Source organism: Sphaeramia orbicularis, chromosome 18 (genome assembly GCF_902148855.1).
Source record: "Sphaeramia orbicularis chromosome 18, fSphaOr1.1, whole genome shotgun sequence".
In the NCBI taxonomy this organism is placed as follows: Eukaryota; Metazoa; Chordata; class Actinopteri; order Kurtiformes; family Apogonidae; genus Sphaeramia; species Sphaeramia orbicularis.
This window is the reverse complement of record NC_043974.1, coordinates 34,673,426-34,694,914: the sequence shown is the minus strand read 5'-3', so window position 1 is coordinate 34,694,914 and position 21,489 is coordinate 34,673,426. Positions and strand designations below refer to the sequence as shown.

Genomic DNA, 21,489 nt, shown 5'->3' with positions numbered 1-21,489 from the left:
AATCCGTTCTGTTCTTCAGACTAGTTTTCTTAAGCTGCTGCCGTCATTGGTTTGTCCTCAATCTCTCGTACAAAGAATGTAAAAACCCTTATTATTGGTCGATATTAAGAATCGGTCGAATGGTATCGCAGGAAAACACCACGAGCTCCGTCTGAAGGGACTCCTTTTACAAACAGCTGATTTCCATCCCCATTTACCTTTTAAGATACCGGTTATAATTTTGCATGCACTTTTTGGCGAATGAAACCGTGTGTGTTTTTTTAAATGTCCGTTTTCCAAACCAAACAACGGGAAAAGCGAGTTTTCTAGTCCTAAACAACCAGAATGACAGGAGGACCCACGGATGATTTTACAAATGAAACCAGCACTGCCATCGATTCTAGAATCTAAAGATAATACAAAGATCTCAAAAGGTATCTTTTACATCATAAATCTCTCCAGAAATTTCAACCACTGCAAACTTTCTTGTAAAGTTCAAAAGCTCACAAGGTGTCATATGAAGATATTTCTCAAAGTATCCAAGTCAAAATATTTTGTTCCAGGTCCAGTAAAAAGTTTCTCCAAATTTTTCTTTTTATAAAAATAGATGCTTTTTAAACCCACATCAAAGAGGTTCTTAGCTCTTTGGCAAGGTACTGCTTTAAGAATTTTTTTTTTCTTTTTGTCTTTTATCCGTTAAGTTTACAATAAGCAACGTTATGCAGCCAACCAAGAACCAACTCATAATACAAGAAACGGAATACTTACAAATCAACAAAACCGCAAATAAGTACTTGCTAACCCACTGAAGACGCTACTAAAGGCAAATCAGGACACGGAAAAATACAAAGAAAGAAAGAAATCAAAGTATCACTACACAGAACCGTACAAGACTGACTGTTCCAAAGCAGATGAGCAACAAAATGACAGGAACCTATAGTAACGTTTTCCATGGTCCATCTGTAAAGACAGCAAGAGAATTTAACATCACAGGCACAAAAACCTGCAGGATTTTTTTTTTTTTCTGTTTTAAAGTATACCGAGGAGATTCAAAGCGTAGCAATGAAAGGAAAAAAACCAAAAAAAAAAAAAAGAAAAAATGAAAAGAAAAAAAAATTCACGTTTGACGCTAAATATCGTTTTCTTCGTAACAGATTTACAAAGCTTTTACTAATGTAGAAAGGTACGGTTGATTCGCTTCCATTTTTGTTTGCACTTTCCGATGAGTTTTCCACAAACAATTTCGGTGGGTTTTAGGCTTTGTGCGTTTTGTTGGTTTTAAACGACACTTGCAGGACCCGGTCGCCCAGTCGGTATCCGTTCAAGCTGGCGATGGCCACGGCCGCCTCGTCGTAGTTAGTCATGGTGACAAAACCAAATCCTTTGCACTTGTTTGTGTTGAAGTCGCGGATGACCTTGACGTTTGTGACGGCGCCGAACGGCCCGAACATCTGCCACAGGATGCTCTCGTCGGCGTCCGGGGCCAAGTTGTACACGAAGATGCACCACCCGGTCCCGGCGTGGCCTGGGATGTTGATACCGGCCAGGCTCGTCACCCCGTCGATGGCCATGGGGGAGAACCGGCTGCAAAACACAAAGGAACACGACAAAATGTGATATGAAATTTCAAACAACGAACCTGTTTACATCCACAATAAAACGATCATATATGGACAAAAGTATTGGGACACGTTGAATTCTGGCGTTTGTTTTCTAACAGGGGTCTGGGACACAAAACAATGACGACTAATGACATAATATAGTTTTATATTGGGATAAATATCACATTGGTTAGTTTCAACTTTAACCCATAAAGACCCAAACATCAACCGTCGACCAAAAGCATCTGCTGTTCTAAACCGTTGATCATTAATCCTATCGATCCATGTAAATAATTGGTGTAAAATACAGTTTGTCGTCTTTGCATGGTCATCAGATACGACCAATTTGGACGTTCAAAGGCTCCGTAGTTACCGTGGAAACAGTCATCTTCTATAACATCGATTCACCAGAAAACCCATGGAGTTGGATCAATGACAGTGGATGGACACACTGGGTTTATGTTCAGTTAAGGATAGATTTTGTTGAAAAAAGTCGCTTTTTCTTCAGTTTTTTCTGTTTTTAATATAATAATCCTCAACTTTAATCTGAGTTTTTATGAACATCTACATGATCAGTGAATTAAATATAGGAAAATACCACATTTTCTCTAAATATTGCAAAATACAGAGGATAATAATATAATAAATGATTTTTTTTTCTACTGGGTTTTGGCTGAGTTTTGAACATGTAACTGTTTTTTGGAGTTCAACCAGGTGACAAAAAGCAGCTGGACCGATTTAGAAAAAAAGAGCCCCAAAACAAAAACTACTGGACCAACATTCAAATATTTGTTGTTCAGTGTGTTCCAGTTCACAGTTCATGTTCAACATCCTAAATCTCTTCACTGTTAGCCCGGATAAGTTGAGTTTACTTAAAAAAAACAAAAAAAAAAAAAACAACTTAGATTTAACTAAGATTTTAAGTTGAATGTATTTAAAAAGTTCATTAATCTTTACTTAATTTTTTTAAGGCAACCACTTTTCACAATTTTTTAAAGTAAACTCAACCTATCCGGGTTTACAGCCTCCACTACTGAGAAAAGTAGCAAATCAGCTAGCGGACACCTAGCTAAGAGAAAATGTTCATGGAACTGGTGGACAATGAAACAAAACAGTCCTCTCATGGTTAAAACAAACAATTGTTAATAGCCGACAGCTGCTTAGAACTTTTTCATTTGTATGTTGTATAATAAACACCGAAACTACTACTGCAGTTGCACTTTAACCGACCGCAATGAGACTGGTATGTCCAGACAGGCGACAATTTGCATGGTCAAAAGAAAAAGAGGTGTGGTCATAACTAAAACTTAATTTATTCACACATTCAACTATATCTACAAATGAGTTGACAATATTTAACCCATACAGACCCAAACAGCCACTGACGACCAAAACCATCTACTGATCTAAACCGTTTAATACCTATTGATCCACTAATCCTATCAATACATGTAAATAATTGGTTTAAAATACAGTTTGTCGTCCTTTCATGGTCATCAGATATGACCCATTTGGATGTTCAGAGGCTCCGTAGTTACCATGGAAACAGTCATCTTCTATAACATTGATTCACCAGTAAAACCCAAGGAGTTGGATCAATGACAGTGGACGGAAACACTGGGTTTATGCTCAGTTAATAAAGAGATTTGACTAAAAATGTCACTTTTTCTGTTTTGATATAATAACCTTTGGCTTTAGTCTGAACTTTTATGAACGTCTACATGATCAATCAGTGAAATATAAGAAAATAGATGATTTTCATTGGAAAAAATGCAAGATTCAGAGGATAATATCATAACAAACGGTGATAAACTATTTAGGAAAGGTTAAATAGAGAGAAAAATTCATTTGGGAACTGACATAAAAGTGACACTAGGTCCTTATGGGTTAAACAAAATCATCACTATGAATGTTCGAACCAGACTTCCCGTTTTTGTCTTCAACATTACTTTGTTTTCTACGATTTTAATAGTTTTTACACATTTGAAGATATAAAAGAACTAAATCAGATTAACAGGTATACATATGTGCACAAAGACATGGGAGTATTAAAGAGAAATCAAATCTGATAAATTAATCTGATCTGTCATAATCAGATTACTGCTGTTATCTGAAAAAACAGATCAGATTTTTCACTATTTGGACAAAAGTATTGGGACATGCTGAATTCAGGTGTCTCCGGGATACAAAAAAAAACAAAAACAAATGTTATAATATAGTTTTATATTGCGATAAATATCATTACATTGGTTAGTTTGGTTTAAATGATTATTCTTCACATTTCACTTGAAGAAAAATCTCCAATTAAACTTTAAGGAAAAATAAAAAAATTAATATTATAATCCCAAACTGGGAAATTGTCATGCAGCAGTAGTTTGACAAACAAAAATAGAATACAAGAGCAAACACACTATACATAATAAACTATAGAAAATCTGGACAAACCGGATCAAATATAAGGTGCAAAATAAACTGTAATGTGCAAAGTAACATGCAACTTTTCAGTAAATTCACTGCATTGCATTGGCTAGTTTTGTTTAAACTTTAAGGAAATACTGATATTTATAAACAATATGGACAAAAATATTGGGACATTATGGCTACAGCTGTAAGCAGTCCTGTTCATGATGATTTGAGATAAAAACATCAATATTTCCTTCAAGTTAAACAGGAGATGTGAAGAAAGTAGATGGTTAGTTGTGGTAGAAAATTATTATCTACAGTCAGAGCATGACAGAAAAAAAGTTAGAAATTCAGAGGTAGAACATTAAAAATCATGGTCATGGATTAAAAAAAAAATGTTGGGAGAAATTAAGTAAAAACCATCTCTGAAGCATTTTGGAAGCGAAGATAATTTAAACAAAACCAACCATGTAATGATATTTATCCCAATATAAAACTATATTATATTGTCATTACTGTTACACATCACAGACCCCTATTAGAAAAGAAACATCTGAATTCAACATGTCCCAATACTTTTGTCCATATAGTAAATAATCTGATCTGTTTTATCAGATAACAGTGGTAATCTGATCATGACAAATCAGATTACCACATCTGCATTTCTCCTTAATACTCTGCTGTCTTCATGCATGTATACAGGTTAATCTGATTTATTTAGTTCTTTTACATCTGCAAATGTGTAAAAACATTTAAAATATTAGAAAACAAAGTGACTACGCACGTGCAAACTGTGATAGAAATCCAATAATCCATAAACCCTGGTTTAGACAATTCAGTCCGTTATTGAAGTGCACGTAAACAGTTATTTTCATGGTTGTTTTAAACACACTCATCATTAAAGCCTGAGCTGAAAATATTTCTTTTTGCATGTGGCAATGGACATGGTTTTATCTGCACTGTTCATTTTTATTTAAAGTTCTATATGTGACTGTTTTTAAGCTTTATTCTTGTCTATGTATTTATAACCGGTCTTATTTTATTTGATATCCAGAACTGCATTGTAACTGTACAGATGTTAACACTGCACCCTAATTTACATAGAGTTTTTATTTTTCTTTCTTACAGTTTTTTGTAATTATATCTTGTATTTATAATTTACACTTCCTTGTATGCGTTTACGTACTTGGAGAATAAAACTGGTTCTGAATGACCCTGTGTATGAACTGTGTGATATAAATTAACATCGATTGTTCAGTCACTGAAAACCTAAACCTTTCACAAACCTCTGATAAATGACAGGACGGTCGAGGTTCATCTGAACCTAAATAAATCTGTTCTGTCACCAGTGAACATCCGTCAAACAGACGTACCAGTTGGACAGTGTTTATCACAGAGTCTCTACAGAAAAGTCAACTGGTCATTGTTATCTGCTCCGTCACTGGTATATTTTGATATATTTTTAAGCTTCAAGTTGATTTTATTTTATTTTTCCAAAGAGACAGTAAATATTAATAAACACAGCATGTGCCAATAATACGATTATAGCCAAGGCTAATTTCCATCTTTAGTCCCTACAATTTAAAAAACAACTATGGAGAGACTTCCTTACTATTTATGCATTTCAATGCTTTTAAAATTTTGACTCTAAGGAATGAATTACTCCCACCCTTTTTAAAATCAACTATTACATTACAGTATTACATTTATTCTATTTATTGTATCTTGGAGGGAAGGTGCAATATATGGACTAGGTGTAATACATAATTGGGATTATGATGACTTCAAGATTTTGTGACCCGACTCATTTGTGATTGTATGTGTCCGAATGTGAATGCAGCACTGTTGTCCTAAACAAATTTACCGCATCCTCCAGAGACCCAGCAACGTTTTAATGTCCTCTGTAGGGACAAGAGTTTCACAGCTTTATTTAGAAAAAAAGACACTGTCCACTGCAAAGGACATTCCATAAAAAAATAAAATAAAAATAGTATCTGAAACACTGTTGCATTATGCAGTTTCCATCAAGACAATTATTTATTGTAAAAAAAAAAAAAAAAAAAAAATTACTTTCTGGGTCTCAGGAGGATATGGGGAATTTTAGGAAGTTTATCCTGATCCGTATTTATGTTTGACTCAAAGATACAAACGGCAGCTGGCGACCAAAACCATCTACTGACCTAAAATATTTAATACCTGTTGATTCACTAATCCTATCAATACATGTAAATAATTGGTGTAAAATACAGTTATTCATCTTTTCATGGTCATCAGATATGACCCATTTGGACGTTCAAAGGCTCCGTAGTTACCATGGAAACACTCATCTTCTACAACATTAATTCATCAGTAAAACCCATGGAGTTGGATCAATGACAGTGGATGGACACACTTGTTTTTAAATATTCACTAAAAAAGTCACTTTCTTCAGTTTTCTGTTTCTGATATAATAACCCTCAACTTTAATCTGAGCTTCTATGAACATTTACATGATCAGTGAATTAAAAACAGGAAAATACATGGTTTTCGTTGAAAAAACACAAAATATTGAGGATAATATAATAAATGGTGATAAATAATTTAAGAAAAGTGAAATCTAGAGAAAAAATGTATTTGGGAACTGCCACAAAAGTAACACTGGGTCTTTATGGGTTAAACCTGGAATCATAGCAGGTACAATCTCTGTTCAATGAACACTTTGAAACCATTTGTTCCAAAGATAAAGACTGAATTAGGGAAAAAAAAAAAAAAAATCTGTTAGGTTTTTAGATCCTGATGCCTGGGACAAACTTTAGTCTGAGCTCCATTTACAAACACTGATTCATTTGATTTTAAAGAGTGTTAAAACTCTAGAATCAAGGCTGTTGGTCTGTAAATGTTTCCACTGATTGTACAAGTTTTTTTCTGTTTGCAAAAGCTTTTATTATTGTAAAACTGTAATGATGTGACTGTATTGCTACTGTCTTGGCCAGATCCCTCATCTCGATGGGACTGACGCGGTTAAATAAAGGTTAATTTAACCCATAAAGACCCAAACATCCACGGGCGACCAAAATTATTCACGGATCTAAACTTCTTAATACCTGTTGATCCAATGATCCTATGAATACATGTAAATAATTGGTGTAAAATGCAGCTTGTCATCTTTTCATCATTTCATTTGGACGATTAGAAGTGAACGTGGAAACACCGTCATCTTCTACAACACTGATTCACCAGTAAAACCAATGGATTTGAATCAATGACAGTGCATGGAGATGTTTAATTTATGTTCAATTAATGATATATTTTGTAGAAAAATTGATCTTTTTCTTCAGTTTTCTGTTTCGGATACAATAACCCCCTAATCTGAGCTTTAATTAATATCTACAAAATCAGTGAATTAAATATAGGAAAATACCTGATTTTCATTTAAAAAATGTAAAATACAGAGCATAATAGAGTAAATTGTGATTAATCACTTAAAGTATAAAAAAAGAGAAAAATTTATTTGGGAACTGACAAAAGCAGCACTGGGTCTTTATGGGTTAATTTTTTTTTAATCAACTGCAAAAGATAAATCTAACATTACACCTTTGAAACTGTTTTAACTTATTTATGAACCCATAATAAACAGGGGTATGTACCACGTTTCTGAAATGGATATATCACAAAAAACAACTACTTTTTCCTCCAAACAAAATCTGTTAATTACTCATCAGTGCTGAATTTAACCGACTTTGTGCCTGAGCTTTGGTAAATGTGATTTTGTAGTTGGAGGAAACCGAATTCCAAGTGCGTGTGAAGGCTATGAATTATTGCAGCGGGCGTCGTCCTGGATTATCTGCTCCAGTTGGCCTCGCAGGGAACATCCACCATGACAGGTGAGCTCCCAGCGTCAACCCGAGACGTCCGCCGACGAGACGGCCACAACACAAATCACAAGTGGACTGTCGCCGGTGACGAGCCTTTGAGCTGCCAGGGGATCGGACTTCAATCACACTGGAGGAAGGGATTCTTAAAAAACTCAACTTAGACAAACTAGTATCCTGGAGAATCCTGAAAGGCGTCTGACGCAACAGAGTTTAAGACGGGACAGGGCTGTCCATAATAGATCAAGGTAAGAGTACGCAGCTCCAAATACAAGTATGCAATTTAGTGCAATAGCAAGTAAGGGATTGTAGGATTCTGTCCTTTGTTATGTAGACAAGCAGTGTCGACACAGCTTTAATCTAGACATGTTGTGACATTATGTCAAGATTAAAGCACTTCGCTGCATCACTGATGCACTGAAATTAAGGAAAAGCTTCAACACGTTTAAGTTTAAAGGGGAAAACACGCTCTAAAGACGGGTTAATGTTACAAATAAACAGACCAACTGAGCAGATACCTGAGTTTCCATCATGTTTTTTTTTTTTTTTTCTCCATTTTCCCTCTTGTACATAATGTTAAATACACTACACCAGGGGTGTCAAACTCATTTTAGTTCAGGGGCCACATTCACCCCAATATGATCTCCAGTGGGCTGGACCAGTGACATAACAGTGAAAAAAGTTAAATTACATTATGATAATGTTTACATCTACAACGCTTCCTTAAAATCTGAAAAATGTGAACAACTTGAAATGTCTTAAGAAAAACAAGTGCAATTTTAACAATATTCTGCCTCAGTTTATCATTTACATATGTGCATTACAACTTACATTACAATTACAAATACACAAAGCATTTAGTAACAGGCAGAATATTGGTACAATTGCATGTACTTCTCTTAAGACATTTCAGGGTGTTCATATTTGTTCAGGTTATTCACATTTTTTGTAAAAGGATAGCTTATTAATGTTAACATTTGCTTGTAATTTTACTTTTTTTCACCAAAACAAAGATAAAATCTTCAGTTTTCATTATTTATAGGTTACTGTGATAATATTTTACTGGTCTGATCCAATTGAGATTTATTTGTTCTGAATGTGGAACCTGTATTAAAATGATTTTCACGCCATTGATTGTTAATATCTTCAGTGTAATTCACCCTACAGGCCAGAATGGACCCTTTGGTGAGCCAGATTTGGCTCCCGGGCCACATGTTTGACACCTGTGCACTACATGGACAAAAGTATTGAGACAGGTTGATATCAGGTGTTTCTTTTCTAACAGGGGTGTGTGATACAAAGCAATAATGACAAATGTCATTATAAAGATTTGTATTAGGATAAATATCATTGCTGAAGCTCTCAATTTACCAGTCGATCTATGTTCCGACCCTCACCTATGGTCATGAGCTCTGGATAATGACCAAAAAAATGAGTTAACGAGTACAAGCAGCTGAAATGAGTTTCCTCTGCAGGGTGGCTGGACTCAGCCTTAGCGATAGGGGGAGGAGCTGAAACATCTAGTAGGGACTCAGTAGCGCCGCTGCTCCTCCACATCCAGAGAAGCCAGCTAAGGTGGTTCAGGACAGCCTGGAGGGATTATGTCTCTGGGCTGGCCTGGGAATGCCTCCGGATTCCCCTGGAGGAGCTGGTGGAAGTGGCTGAGGAGAACGTTGTCTGTCTGGTCTCCTCTGCTGAGGCTGCTGCCCCTGCGACCCGGACTCAGATAAGCGGAAGAAGACTGTACGGTAAATATCATTACATTGGGTAGTTTTGTTTAAATTGTTATCTTTGCTTCCAAAATGCCTCAGAGATGGTTTTTACTTAATTTCTCTCAACATTGATTTAAGTTTTTTTTTAATCCATATGTATGATTTTGAATGTTCTACCTCAAAAACTGTAAAATATTGTACATGCTCTGATTGTAAATAATTTTCTATCACACCTAACCATCTACTTTCTTCACATCTCACATAGGAAGAAAAATTTCCCATTAAACTTAAGGAAATATTGATGTTTATATCTTAAATGAGCATCAACAGCACATCTTACAGCTGTAGACATAATGTGTCCCAATACTTTTGTCCATATAGTTTAGAAGCATCAATATTTCCTTCAAGTTTAATGGGAGAGGTGAAGAAATTAGATTATTAGTTGTGGTAGAAAATTATTTACAGTCAAAGCATGAAAAATATTTTACAAATTTAGAGGTAGAACATTTAACATCAATCATGGATAACAAACAAAAAAAAAAGAAAATCAATGTTGAGAGAAATGAAGTAAAAACCATCTTAAAGATACTGTAATTCAAACAAAACTAACCAATGCAATGATATTTATCCCAATATAAAACTATATTATGATATTTGTCATTATCATTTTGTATCCCAGACCCCTGTTAGAAAAGAAACACCTGAATTCAATGTGTCCCAATACTTTTGTCCATCATCAGTTCCCATTTAGACCAACAGCCTGATTCAGTGGATTGTGCATATATTAGTTTCTAAAGTGTGTGGGGTGTGTTAATGTGTCTGGTCACCACCTCATTGTCTCAGCAGCATCTTATGCAGAGTTTTCTACCTACACATTATTGCTCATACAGGAAAAAAAAAAAAAAAAACATCTAAGAACAACGTATCAGTTCAATCCAGACTGAAAATCCCACTGGATTAATTAAAACAGACAATGAAGTCTAGAAAATATTCATCAATTTACCTTTTAACTCCGTAGGCCATGTTCAGCAGATTGTCCAACCTGAGAAAAAAACAAAATACGTCGATATCAATAAACAGTGTTTCATGATGTTGATGAATATGTTTTGACAGCATGGCAGAGATGAGGAATACTATGAGATTTTCTGCGCTTTCATGCAAAGTACAGTTTATTATTCAAAAACCACATCAGAATGGCAGGTCTGATCTGGATTTATGCACCATAACTGTTGGAAAACATCTGCACAACTACAGCCACAAAAGACACTAAATGTTATGATAGAATTCCACAAGTTCCACCTTAAATGACTCACACATTTGACTTCATACATTTTAGAAACAGAAAAGCCATTTCACTGACACAAGCCATGACTCATTCACTGGAAACTGTTTTTTCTAAACTGGATTCTATGGCTGGTTTTCACTTTTTCTAGATAAATGACACGTTAATCGTTATCAGAAGACGTTAAATAAAACACTGGTTTAGACGCAAATGAATAACAGCGTCTTCAGAAAGGTGGTGCTCTACAGCAGTGTTTCCCAACCTTTTTGAGCCATGGCACATATTTTACATTAGAAACATCTCAAGGCACTCCACCAAACAATGTCAACAAAAAGTACTATGTTTATTGAGATATAATACTAATCTAGTCCTGGAATGAGAAAGCTGACAGGGGTTTGTCAGCAACCCTTCGGAGGGACCCCCTGGCTTATAGATTGTGGTCCGTCGTAGTATAACAGAGGCATAACCCCCCCCCCCCCCAAAACCCGATCCGTGCATCACTAGTGAGGGGGGCTTTTTCAAGAGAACCCACCGCATCGGGGGCGGTTCACTTTCACTTTTTTCACTTTGCAAAGGAAACAGGAGACTACAGTTGTAGAGTTGATCATTGGCACGTGCAGTCGTACATATCTATATCACACTGCTCACTTATGCCGCATTTCCACTACGTGGAACCAGCTCGACTCCGTATTCCTGGAGACCGTTTCCATTACAGGATACAACTGACTTTACAGTACCTGGACGTCATAGCAATGCGGCGCGTTATTTCCATGTCGTCTGTTCAGAGAGTTGCTGAAAACTCGCTCGTTGCATGTTGTCTCATCTGAATTTTTACGTCGGCCACCAAAGACTGAATCTCCTCAACCGACCAGGCTGTAGTTTTGGGCTGTTATCATGTGGATTAATGTACCGCTATATTTACTGTCCACTTCCGCATCTGTTTTTTTTAAAACGGCGGGTCACAGAGAAAACTGTCTGACCAATCAGTGGTCTGCAGCGTTATACATTACGGTTTAGTATCGCTTGGAACCTCGGCGGAGGTGATACCAAAAAACTAGTACCGGGTACCAGATTTCAGGTCCTTTTTGTGATGGAAACGCAAAAAGGCCGAGACGAGTCGAGTCAAGCCGGTACCACACAGTGGGAACACGGCATTAGAGTACCAATCAGGTGAAATTGGATAATCTTCCACGGCACACTTATGTGCCACGGCACAGTGGTTGGGAAACACTGTTCTACAGGTGTTTGCTCTTTATCCAAATAAATAAATCCGGACTTTTTCAAAACTGCCATTTTTCCCCAAGACCTTGACTTTATGTACTATTTTGGTTGAAGCTGTACCTGTTATGTGAAGCAGTAAAGTTCATTTTAATGAATGTTTGAATGAATAGATTCATAACTCGCAGTGAATTATGTTTCACTGAGAGAAACATTTTCAAAACATATGAAAATCACTTAAGTGCATGAATATCACACACACAAGTCTGAATAGAATCATTCCAGTACCGACCGGTTAGTGAAATCAAATCTAGTTTTTTTTTTTTAAATTTGTTTTCCTCATATATTTCTTATCTTACAGGATTATGTGACTTTGAACATTCTCTAAAATTCAACTATGACAGAAACTGTCTCCCATAGTTTATCAAGACTTTCACACAAAATTCCAGACTTAAAGGTCTGGAAAACTGCATTTCAAAATTCCATACTTTTTAAGACTTTCAAGACCTGCACAAGCACCGTGGATCCAGATGTGTACTTGGGGTTCCTACAGGTTTCCACAAGTTAAATTTAAGACCTTTTTAACACTAGTTCGAACAGAATTTAATGCCAATTTTGCAGCCTATGTCATGGCCATACTGGCAAAAATTGATGACTCCTAGAATTTAGGAAAATGTATTTATTTATTCCAACGTCTTGATTTGCACTGTTCCGAGACATTTCGACACTTGGTTTCTAATTTCAATATAAATTATCAAGTTGGAACAAGTGGAATTGAGTCGACTAATATTACTTTCATTGCAGTTTGGACATTAAACAGACACATTTAAACTCAACACATCCAACAGGTTTATGGCAAAATAACTGCAGACCTGTCATATTAAATTTAATACATTTTAAAGACATTTTTAAAAAAGTGTTAAATGCTGATTTGTAAATTCAAGACTTTTGAGACTTTTTAAGACCCCATGGGAACCCTGCATGACTCAGAATCCAATTTAGAAAAAAGTTTACAGTGACTATGGCTGGTTTTCACTTTTTCTGGATAAATGACATGTTCATCGTTAGCAGAAGACGTTCAATAAAACACTGGTTTAGACGCAAATGAGCACCAGTGTCTTCAGAAATGTGGTGTTCCAGATGTGTACTCAGGGTTCCTACAGGATAAATGCAAGACTTTTTAAGACTTAGTACAGAATTTAATGCCCATTTCACAGCTATACCGGCAAAAATTTGTGACTCCTAGAATTTAGGAAAATGTATTTATTTACTCTAACATCTTGATTCCCACTGTTTTGAGTCATTTCTCACCAGATGCTGCGAAGTTAACGATAACTGGTTCCTAATTTCAGTATAAATTGTCGGTGGAACTGAGTCGACTAACGTTACTTTCTTCACAGTTTGGACATTTAAACACAATACAGAGAACAAGTTTATGGCAACATAACTGAAGACATTCCATATCAAATTTAATACCTTTTAAAGACTTTAAGATATTAAATGCAGATTTGTAAATTCAAGACTTAAGACCTCGTGCAAAACTCCTGCACCTTTGTCATTTTAACTTCAATATCTCACAACCAAAGCTGCCAAAACAGTATGGCAGCTGCTCTCCACACAGTACATAAATAATGTTGGGTTGAAATGGCAGCATTTGTATGAAAATAATGTGTTTTCTTTTTTAAACATTAGCACAACAGATTGGAAGCGGTGGCCTTAATGGGATTATTCCACCAACTACAAAACCACCCATGAAGTAATCAGAGTATTGCTCATCTCATTTCCATATTTGCCAAAATCTGTTTAAAATGTGTCAGTGGCTTAAATCTGCAACAGGAGGAACACAACAAAGTTTAAGATGTGGAAATGGGGATGAGTTATTCTGTCCAGAGTATTGATGAGCTCCAACACAGAATACGTTGATAATACTGCTGTGGGACCATTTAGATGATGATTGAAAAGACCTTAGAGCACAGATGTCAAACTCATTTGGGCTCAGGTTCCACATTCAACCCCATGTGATTGCAAGTGGGCCATTCCACTAAAATAACAGTGAAAAAAGGTAAATTTGAGTATGAAAAGGTTTACATCTACAAAGTCTCCTTTAAAAAATGTGAACAACCCAAAATTTCTTAAGAAAAAGTTTAATTTTCACATTATTATGCCTCAGTTTATCATTTGCATCGTTTACTCTCCTAATACTGCTGATTAATTTAATGCAATTATCACAATTTGACCCAAAACACAACATGCACATTACAGCTTGCAGATCACAATGGCTCTACAAAGACACAAAACATTTAATACCCAGCAGACTATTGTTAAAATTACACTTATTTCTCTTAAGAAATTTCAGGTTGTTAATATTTGTTCAAGTTACTCATATTTTTGTGAAAGGACAGTTTGTAAGAGTCAACATTTTCATGTGATTTTACATTTTTACACTAAAACAAAGACTAAATTGCAGTTTTCATTATTCTGTTTTTCTGACATATACTTCTATTAGCCTGCATTTTAGAAGACAAGTCATCTGTCTTGACAGCAGTTTCGGTTTTTAAAATTTTTTTCCTCATTTGAGTTTAACCCTTAGATGCATGAGCGTTTGGACCCTCCATGCTTTCATAAATAGGTCAAAAATGATGCGTTAAAATGAATGTGTTTTTATGTCACTTTTGTTATTTTTTTCAAGTTAAAAATAATTGTTTGGATTATATTTTAGTCCACAAAAGATTGATTTCATGCTTGAAACAATATTTTATTTTCCTTTTTTAAAATTTTTTTTTAACAAGTTTAAAATGTTTTTAAAACTTTGGAAAGCAAAGTAAATGTAGTATATAATATATGATATTGTCGCTGTTGGGTGGAAACTTCGTAAGTCCATTTTTGGTCATAAAACGATTCTATTGGTCAGTCTTCACGTTGGCCTGATGGTTTTAGAAATATTTAACCAATGGTAAGTGTTGAAAATGTCTTGTGACTACATCTCTTAACTCTGTTGATTTATTTAGAATCTACATCATTTTTCCAGGTTCCTGAAGAGTAGTTGTTTTGGACATAAGAGGTTTCCACCCGACAGTGATGATTATTATGATAGTATTTTACTATTCTAATCCCAGTGAGATCAAATTGGGCTGAATGTGGCCCCTGAACTGAAATGATTTTGACATCCTTGATTGTTTGCATCTTCAGTTTTTGCATTTCATGGGGGGGGACCTGGACCCTTTGGTGGGCCGATTTTGGCCCAGGAGCTGTATGTTTGGTGGTTTTCCAGATGGACCATCACTAGCAGTATTAGCACAGCGTAGCTCTGATTATTTTGGTGTGCCCCTGTTACCTGAAGCGCTGTGCCTGCTGTGCGAGGGGTCCTGGGTACCTTCGATTGGGTGACTGATACAGCTGGGACAGCAGGGCCTGGCTCGTCTTCTGGCTCGGGTTGTTGGCGAACTTGACCGTGATGGGTTCGGTGGCGCCAGGTGGTTTCTGGCAGTTCAGACCCTTGATGGCTTCCTCGGCCTCGACTCGCCGGTCAAAGCGGATGAAGCCGACGCCTCTGGAGACACCTGGTGACGAGACACCGACAGGTTTATGGTTTAGACGGTGGTGGAATTCACCCACACATGACATTTACACTAGAGGAGTTAAATCTGTTCCAGGGCAGGTTAACCCGTAAACACACACTACTATGTCTGTCACAACTTACAAAGGATTTATTTGTCTTTCCCACATGATTTATCACCATTTATTATAATATCTATATTCTGCATTTTTTTCTTGTACACTCAACAAAAATATAAACGCACCACTTTTGTTTTTGCTCCCATTTTTCATGAGCTGAACTCAAAAATCTAAAACTTTTTCTATGTACACAAAAGGCCTATTTCTCTCAAATATCGTTCATAAATTTGTCTAAATCTGTGTTAGTGAGCACTTCTCCTTTGTCCTTTGCTGAGATAATCCATCCACCTCACAGGTGTGGCATATCAAGATGCTGATTAGACAGCAGGATTATTGCACAGGTGTGACTTAGGCTGGCCACAATAAAAGGCCACTCTAAAATGTGCACTTTTACTGTATTGGGTGGTCCAGGGGGGTCAGAAAACCAGTCAGTATTTGGTGTGACCACCATTTTCCTCGCACAGTCTTCTTCATGAATTCTCTGAAACAGCTTTGGAGATGGCTTATGGTAGAGAAATGAACATTCAATTCACAGGCAAAAGCTCTGGTGGACATTCCTGAAGTCAGCATGCCAATTGCATATTCCCTCAAAACTTGTGACATCTGTGGTATTGTGCTGTGTGATAAAACTGCACATTTTGGAGTGGCCTTTTATTGTGGCCAGCCTAAGGCACACCTGTGCAAAAATCCTGCTGTCTAATCAGCATCTTGATATGCCACACCTGTGAGGTGGATGGATTATCTCAGCAAAGAAGTGTTCACTAACACAAATTTAGACAGATTTGTGAACAATATTTGAGAGAAATAAACCTTGTGTGTACACAGAAAAAGTTTTAGATCTCTGAGTTCAGCTCATGACAAATGGGAGCAAAAACAAAAGTGGTGCGTTTATATTTTTGTTGAGTGTATATTTCCTTATTTAATTCACTGATCATGTATTCATTAAAGCTCAGCAAAATAAACATGGAGGGTTGATTTTACATCATAATTGAATTTCTCACAGCTTTATGGGAGTAAAATAAGATGACAAAACTGTGCTGTATTAAAAAATCTAAAAAAAAAAACCTATTATATTAAGAAAATATGATTGACTTCAGATGAAAGTGTTTTTTCATCATTTTCTCGATCTAAAATGTAGATCATTTTTCTCTACATCTAACCTTTCTTGAGTCATTTGTCACCATTTATTATCTTATCTGCTGAATTTTTCTGGTATTTTTCTATATTTAATTCACTGATCATGTAGATGTTCATTACAGCTCAGAGTAAATTCAAAGGTTATTCTATCAAAACAAAGAAAACTGACATTTTCTGCAAAATATATTATTAACTAGACATAGTATGTTTCCATTCAATGTCATTTATTAAACTACAGATCTGACATGAAAGCATAACTAAATCTATAAACACACATTTCATTCCAGAAGGAAATATAATGTGCTGCACAATTAAAAAAACAAATATCAGCATCAAGCAGTAGACCTGAATACAGCAATAATATTTATGTACTTTTACACAAAGGGAAGGCAGAGCCAAGAGTAAAACAACTTTAAAAAATGAGACAAAGAACTAAGTTTTAAATAAAAATTTTAGGATTCATGATAAAGATAAAAACATTAAACTAAAAACAATTACATGATGCACATAGTATCAAGTAGGATATCGATAATATGCAAAACCGACTATATATTAAATCTCTAGGAGTTCATCTGTTTGGTGAATGACAAAAAAATAGTGACAAAATTCAAAATGGCTGACTTCCTGTTGGTCTGAAGTCATGGGCCTGGTTGAGTTTTTTGTAGAACTGCTTTTTGTTTGTTTGTTTGTTGAAGTAATGGTACTAATGTAAGGAACGATGTTCAAAAGGATAATGTGGATGTGGACAGGTGTCTGGATCAGCACTAATGTTGGTCTAATGTTCTACAATACATGTTCCTTTCATCTTACATGTGTTTTTCTTATATTTTTTATAAAGAAACTTCTTGGATTTCTTTTTTGCTACATATGGACACGAAACCAAATATGGTAACTTCATTGACCTTGATTTTCTACATAATAAAAAACCTCCCACAAAACTCTTATGTCCTCCAGTAACATACCAAGGTTGAAATATTGAATTTCAGAGTATTTCTCTGAAGGCTGATATTAACATTATAACAGAACACACATTGTTAAATAACAGTGACTCACTATTAAACTCTACTGGATAGAAACGGTAAGAACTATTCACCTCATCTATAAACAAAGGATCAAAATGAATCCGTTCAAGAACATTCTTGTCTGATACGAATACTTAAAAACTTTCTAGCCAATTGTTGACGCCAATACCAATTTAGATTTAGTTTTTTTTTTTTAACATCGCTTTTGTGGGTATATATCCCTGCCCTTTAAGAAATCTTTATTAAAAATGTAAAAATAAAATACTCATAAAGGGCTGAAAACCTTTAAAAAATATTTGACAGAACTCATTACATCATACAAATTTATGATAAAACCTTTAATATAAATAGTTAGTGTTTATTATTGTTTCAAAGGACTTCCTGGTAAAATAAAGGTTAAAATAAAATAAAACATGACAGATTCAGTTGCCAATATTAGCAGATATCAGTATTTACTGGCCTATCCAGAGAATCCATCATGGAATTTAAAAAAAAAGAAAGGACTAAGGTTAACTGATTTTTTCTTCCACTCCTGATGTCAATCTATCCAGTTTAACATGTAGTGAACAAAAATAATCCAAAGTGCCACAAAACCAGAATTCATCTTCTACATAAGCCAACAGACATTTCTTCTACTTGCTCTAATGTCTAAAAGATCAGCTGTGAAAACGAACCCGGATCCAAAACCAAATTCCATTCACACCCAGAAACACAGCAAGAAAAACTGCACAAAAACACTTCATATCAAGACAAGAAGCACCAAAAACAAGACAATAAATATAAATATAAGGAGGAAATTCCATGACCAACTGAAGCTTTCCCATCATCAGAAGGAAACAACCAAAATATAAGAGTGTGCACGGACGTCACCAACAAGAAGAGATGAATTCAGTATTTTTCTTTTTTTTTGGCATATTTTAAGGTAGTTTTTATTCAACCCCCTTTACTTTTTATATATTTTATACTCCTATCTTTCTTATGCTGCAAAACCAAGACCTTGATAAGTATAATTCGTTCCATCATCTACCATTGATCGAATGACAATAAAGCCAAGTCTGACATGAACCGCTGCTGATATGGGAAATTCCACTCCAACACCAACTTTATTTATAAAACACTTTAAAAACAACCACAGTCGACCAAAGTGCTGTACAGAGGAATAAAAGCACAATGCATAAAATTGATAAAAGCATTAAGAAACAATAAAATCTAATAAATAAAACAAGTTAGAATATAAAAATAGAAACAAAACGTCAACATTGCAAGAGTGTTAAAAAGGAAGACAATAGAATTTAATTAGAAATAATGTAACATTTATTGTTTTAGTCGTGTATTTTCCTTCTCATTCTGTTATGTGTTGCCTTTAAGCTCCTTTGTTTATCTAAAATCAGTGTCAAACTTACTTTAGTTCATGGGCCACATACAAGCCAATGTGATCTAGAATGGGCTGGACCAGTAAAATAATAACACAATAGCCTATAAATTATGACAACTCAACCTTTAAAAAATATTTTATACATGTGCATTACAAATCGGATCTACAAAAGCACAAAACCTTTACTATCAGACAGAATATTGGTCCAATTACATTCAATTCTATTAAGACATTCCACGGTGTTCATATTTGTTCAGGTTATTCACATTTTTTGTTAAAGGATAGTTTGTAAATGTAAACGGCTTCATTTGATTTTACTTTTTTTGCACTAAAGCAAAGCGAAAAGCTTGTAGTTGTCATGTATAGGTTATTGTGTTAGTATTTTACTGGTCTGTATCATATAAAGTAAACTGATTGTAACACCATTGATTGTTGATATTTTCAGTGTAATTTTTGCATTTCATGGGTGGGATTGGACTCTTTGGCCGTATGTTTGACATTTGTGGTCTGGACTGATCTTTAAAACCATCACATAAATTTTACGATTGGGACTACTGGTAGCTTTTTTTTTTTTTACATTATAGTGTAAAAGAATAGTAAAATAGTAAATGTGTTGAACACTGTAATGCACATATTGTTTGTTAATGTCATTTGACTTGTTTGTTGTTTATGTAATAGATATTTTTCTATATACTGTTATTGTTATTTCTATATAGATATTTTGTATATCCTTTTACTTTTATACTTTTTGTGGTTGTTGTGACAGCTGGTTCTGGAATAAAAGACAAGTTGTTCAGTCATTTTCTTTTTTTATTGTTTGAATTCTGTACTATACAAACATAGGGGACATTTGGGATACATTAACCATAAAAAACCTTTGTGACTAACAATTGTCTTTAGTAATGGAACGTTGAAATGAAAATTGTCTATTTCTTCCATTTATCATGACACTGTTCTTCTCGAGTCCTCAATCTATGGGTCAGAGTCTCTGTCTCAAATATTCCATTCACAATCTGTAGCCAGTCGTTAGTTGTAGGTGGTTCTAATCTGCACCATTTCTTGGTAATAGCCTTTGTACAGGCTGCTAATAGTATTTTAAACAAATCGCTATCATTTTTAAGTCATTTGTCATTTTCAGACATGTCTTCCTGACATTTTTACTACTTTATTCGACCATTCAAATTGTTTAAATCAAAGAAAATAATTGATAGATTAATCAATTACATAAATTATGGGTCGCTGCAGCTCTAAAAAGTACTATACTGTGCAAAGTCCTAGCATTTTAATGGTCAGTTTATTGTTTGCTTTTTCCCCCAGTAAAACCACATTCTCTTGGTTTTCTAGTCTACATTTTGTGCGAACAGTAAAACTCGTGTCTGTCCTGTAAGTCCAATTTCAGAGCGGTAATACACAAGTATCCTGCATCTGTCTGGCTTTCACCCCTTTGTTTTAATGTTCATTTCCGACAGCAGGTTTGCAGCCCCTGCTTTAAATTCTGGTGAGTGCAAGGAGTGTAAATAAAAGGGAACCCCGAAATGAATTCTCCAGGAACAAGCAGTGTTGTGTTTGCAAAATAAAGACAAGCATTCCTATAACGCATGCCTGGAGGAATATTCCGAGTTTCAACAGCACAAGGGGCCGTTGGGAAATGTCCCAGTGAAAGATTCTGTATATTAGTGTTTCATAAGAGTTCGGCTTCCACATGACAGTTGAGAAATAGAGAATATAACTGTTCTAAATGCATTTCATTTCTTGCCATCAAACAAGCATTACATGTACACCTTTGGGATGGAAAGAGAATGGAGGAGAGACGGTACGTGCAGACACAAGGCAGATTGGAGGAGAAAGGAAATTATGAAGCGTTGACTCCTGCTACTTTACACCCATTTTATATTCTCTCCATCTCTGCATATTTATGAACACCTCTAGACTGAAATTGCATTTTTGGGTACCTCATACCAGCCTTTCTTCCGTCTGTCTTTGTCGTTTGGCTCAGAATAATGTGAAAAGGCTGTGCTGTTGTACTTACCGGTCACCTGGTCCACCAGGATACGTGAGGTAATGATGCGTCCATACTGAGAGAACAGTTGCTCCAGCTCTTTCTGGGTCATGGTTTTCGGCAAACCGCTGACATACAAATTTGCATCCCGGATGGAGGCGGAGCTTGGACGCGCATAGGAAACCTACAGGTGCAGAGTTTACATTAGCATCATGTTAGTGCATTCATCCACTGA

At 35.5% G+C, this 21,489-nt stretch overlaps 1 protein-coding gene across 4 annotated transcripts in view; it reads right to left on the bottom strand.

Moving 5' to 3' along the window:
• Nucleotides 1-248: 248 nt before the first annotated feature.
• Nucleotides 249-21,489, bottom strand: part of elavl2 (ELAV like neuron-specific RNA binding protein 2) — a 61,446-nt gene continuing 40,205 nt past the window's right edge. For 3 of the 4 annotated variants that reach the window (XM_030162684.1, XM_030162686.1, XM_030162683.1), the window contains 4 exons: nt 21,285-21,438; nt 15,381-15,606; nt 10,550-10,588; nt 249-1,563 (listed from right to left, as the gene is read on the bottom strand). In XM_030162684.1, the coding sequence (XP_030018544.1) occupies nt 1,233-1,563; nt 10,550-10,588; nt 15,381-15,606; nt 21,285-21,438 (750 nt within the window). In that variant the 3' untranslated portion in view covers nt 249-1,232. The remainder of the gene's footprint in view (nt 1,564-10,549; nt 10,589-15,380; nt 15,607-21,284; nt 21,439-21,489) is intronic. The other variant, XM_030162685.1, reaches the window with a different exon arrangement.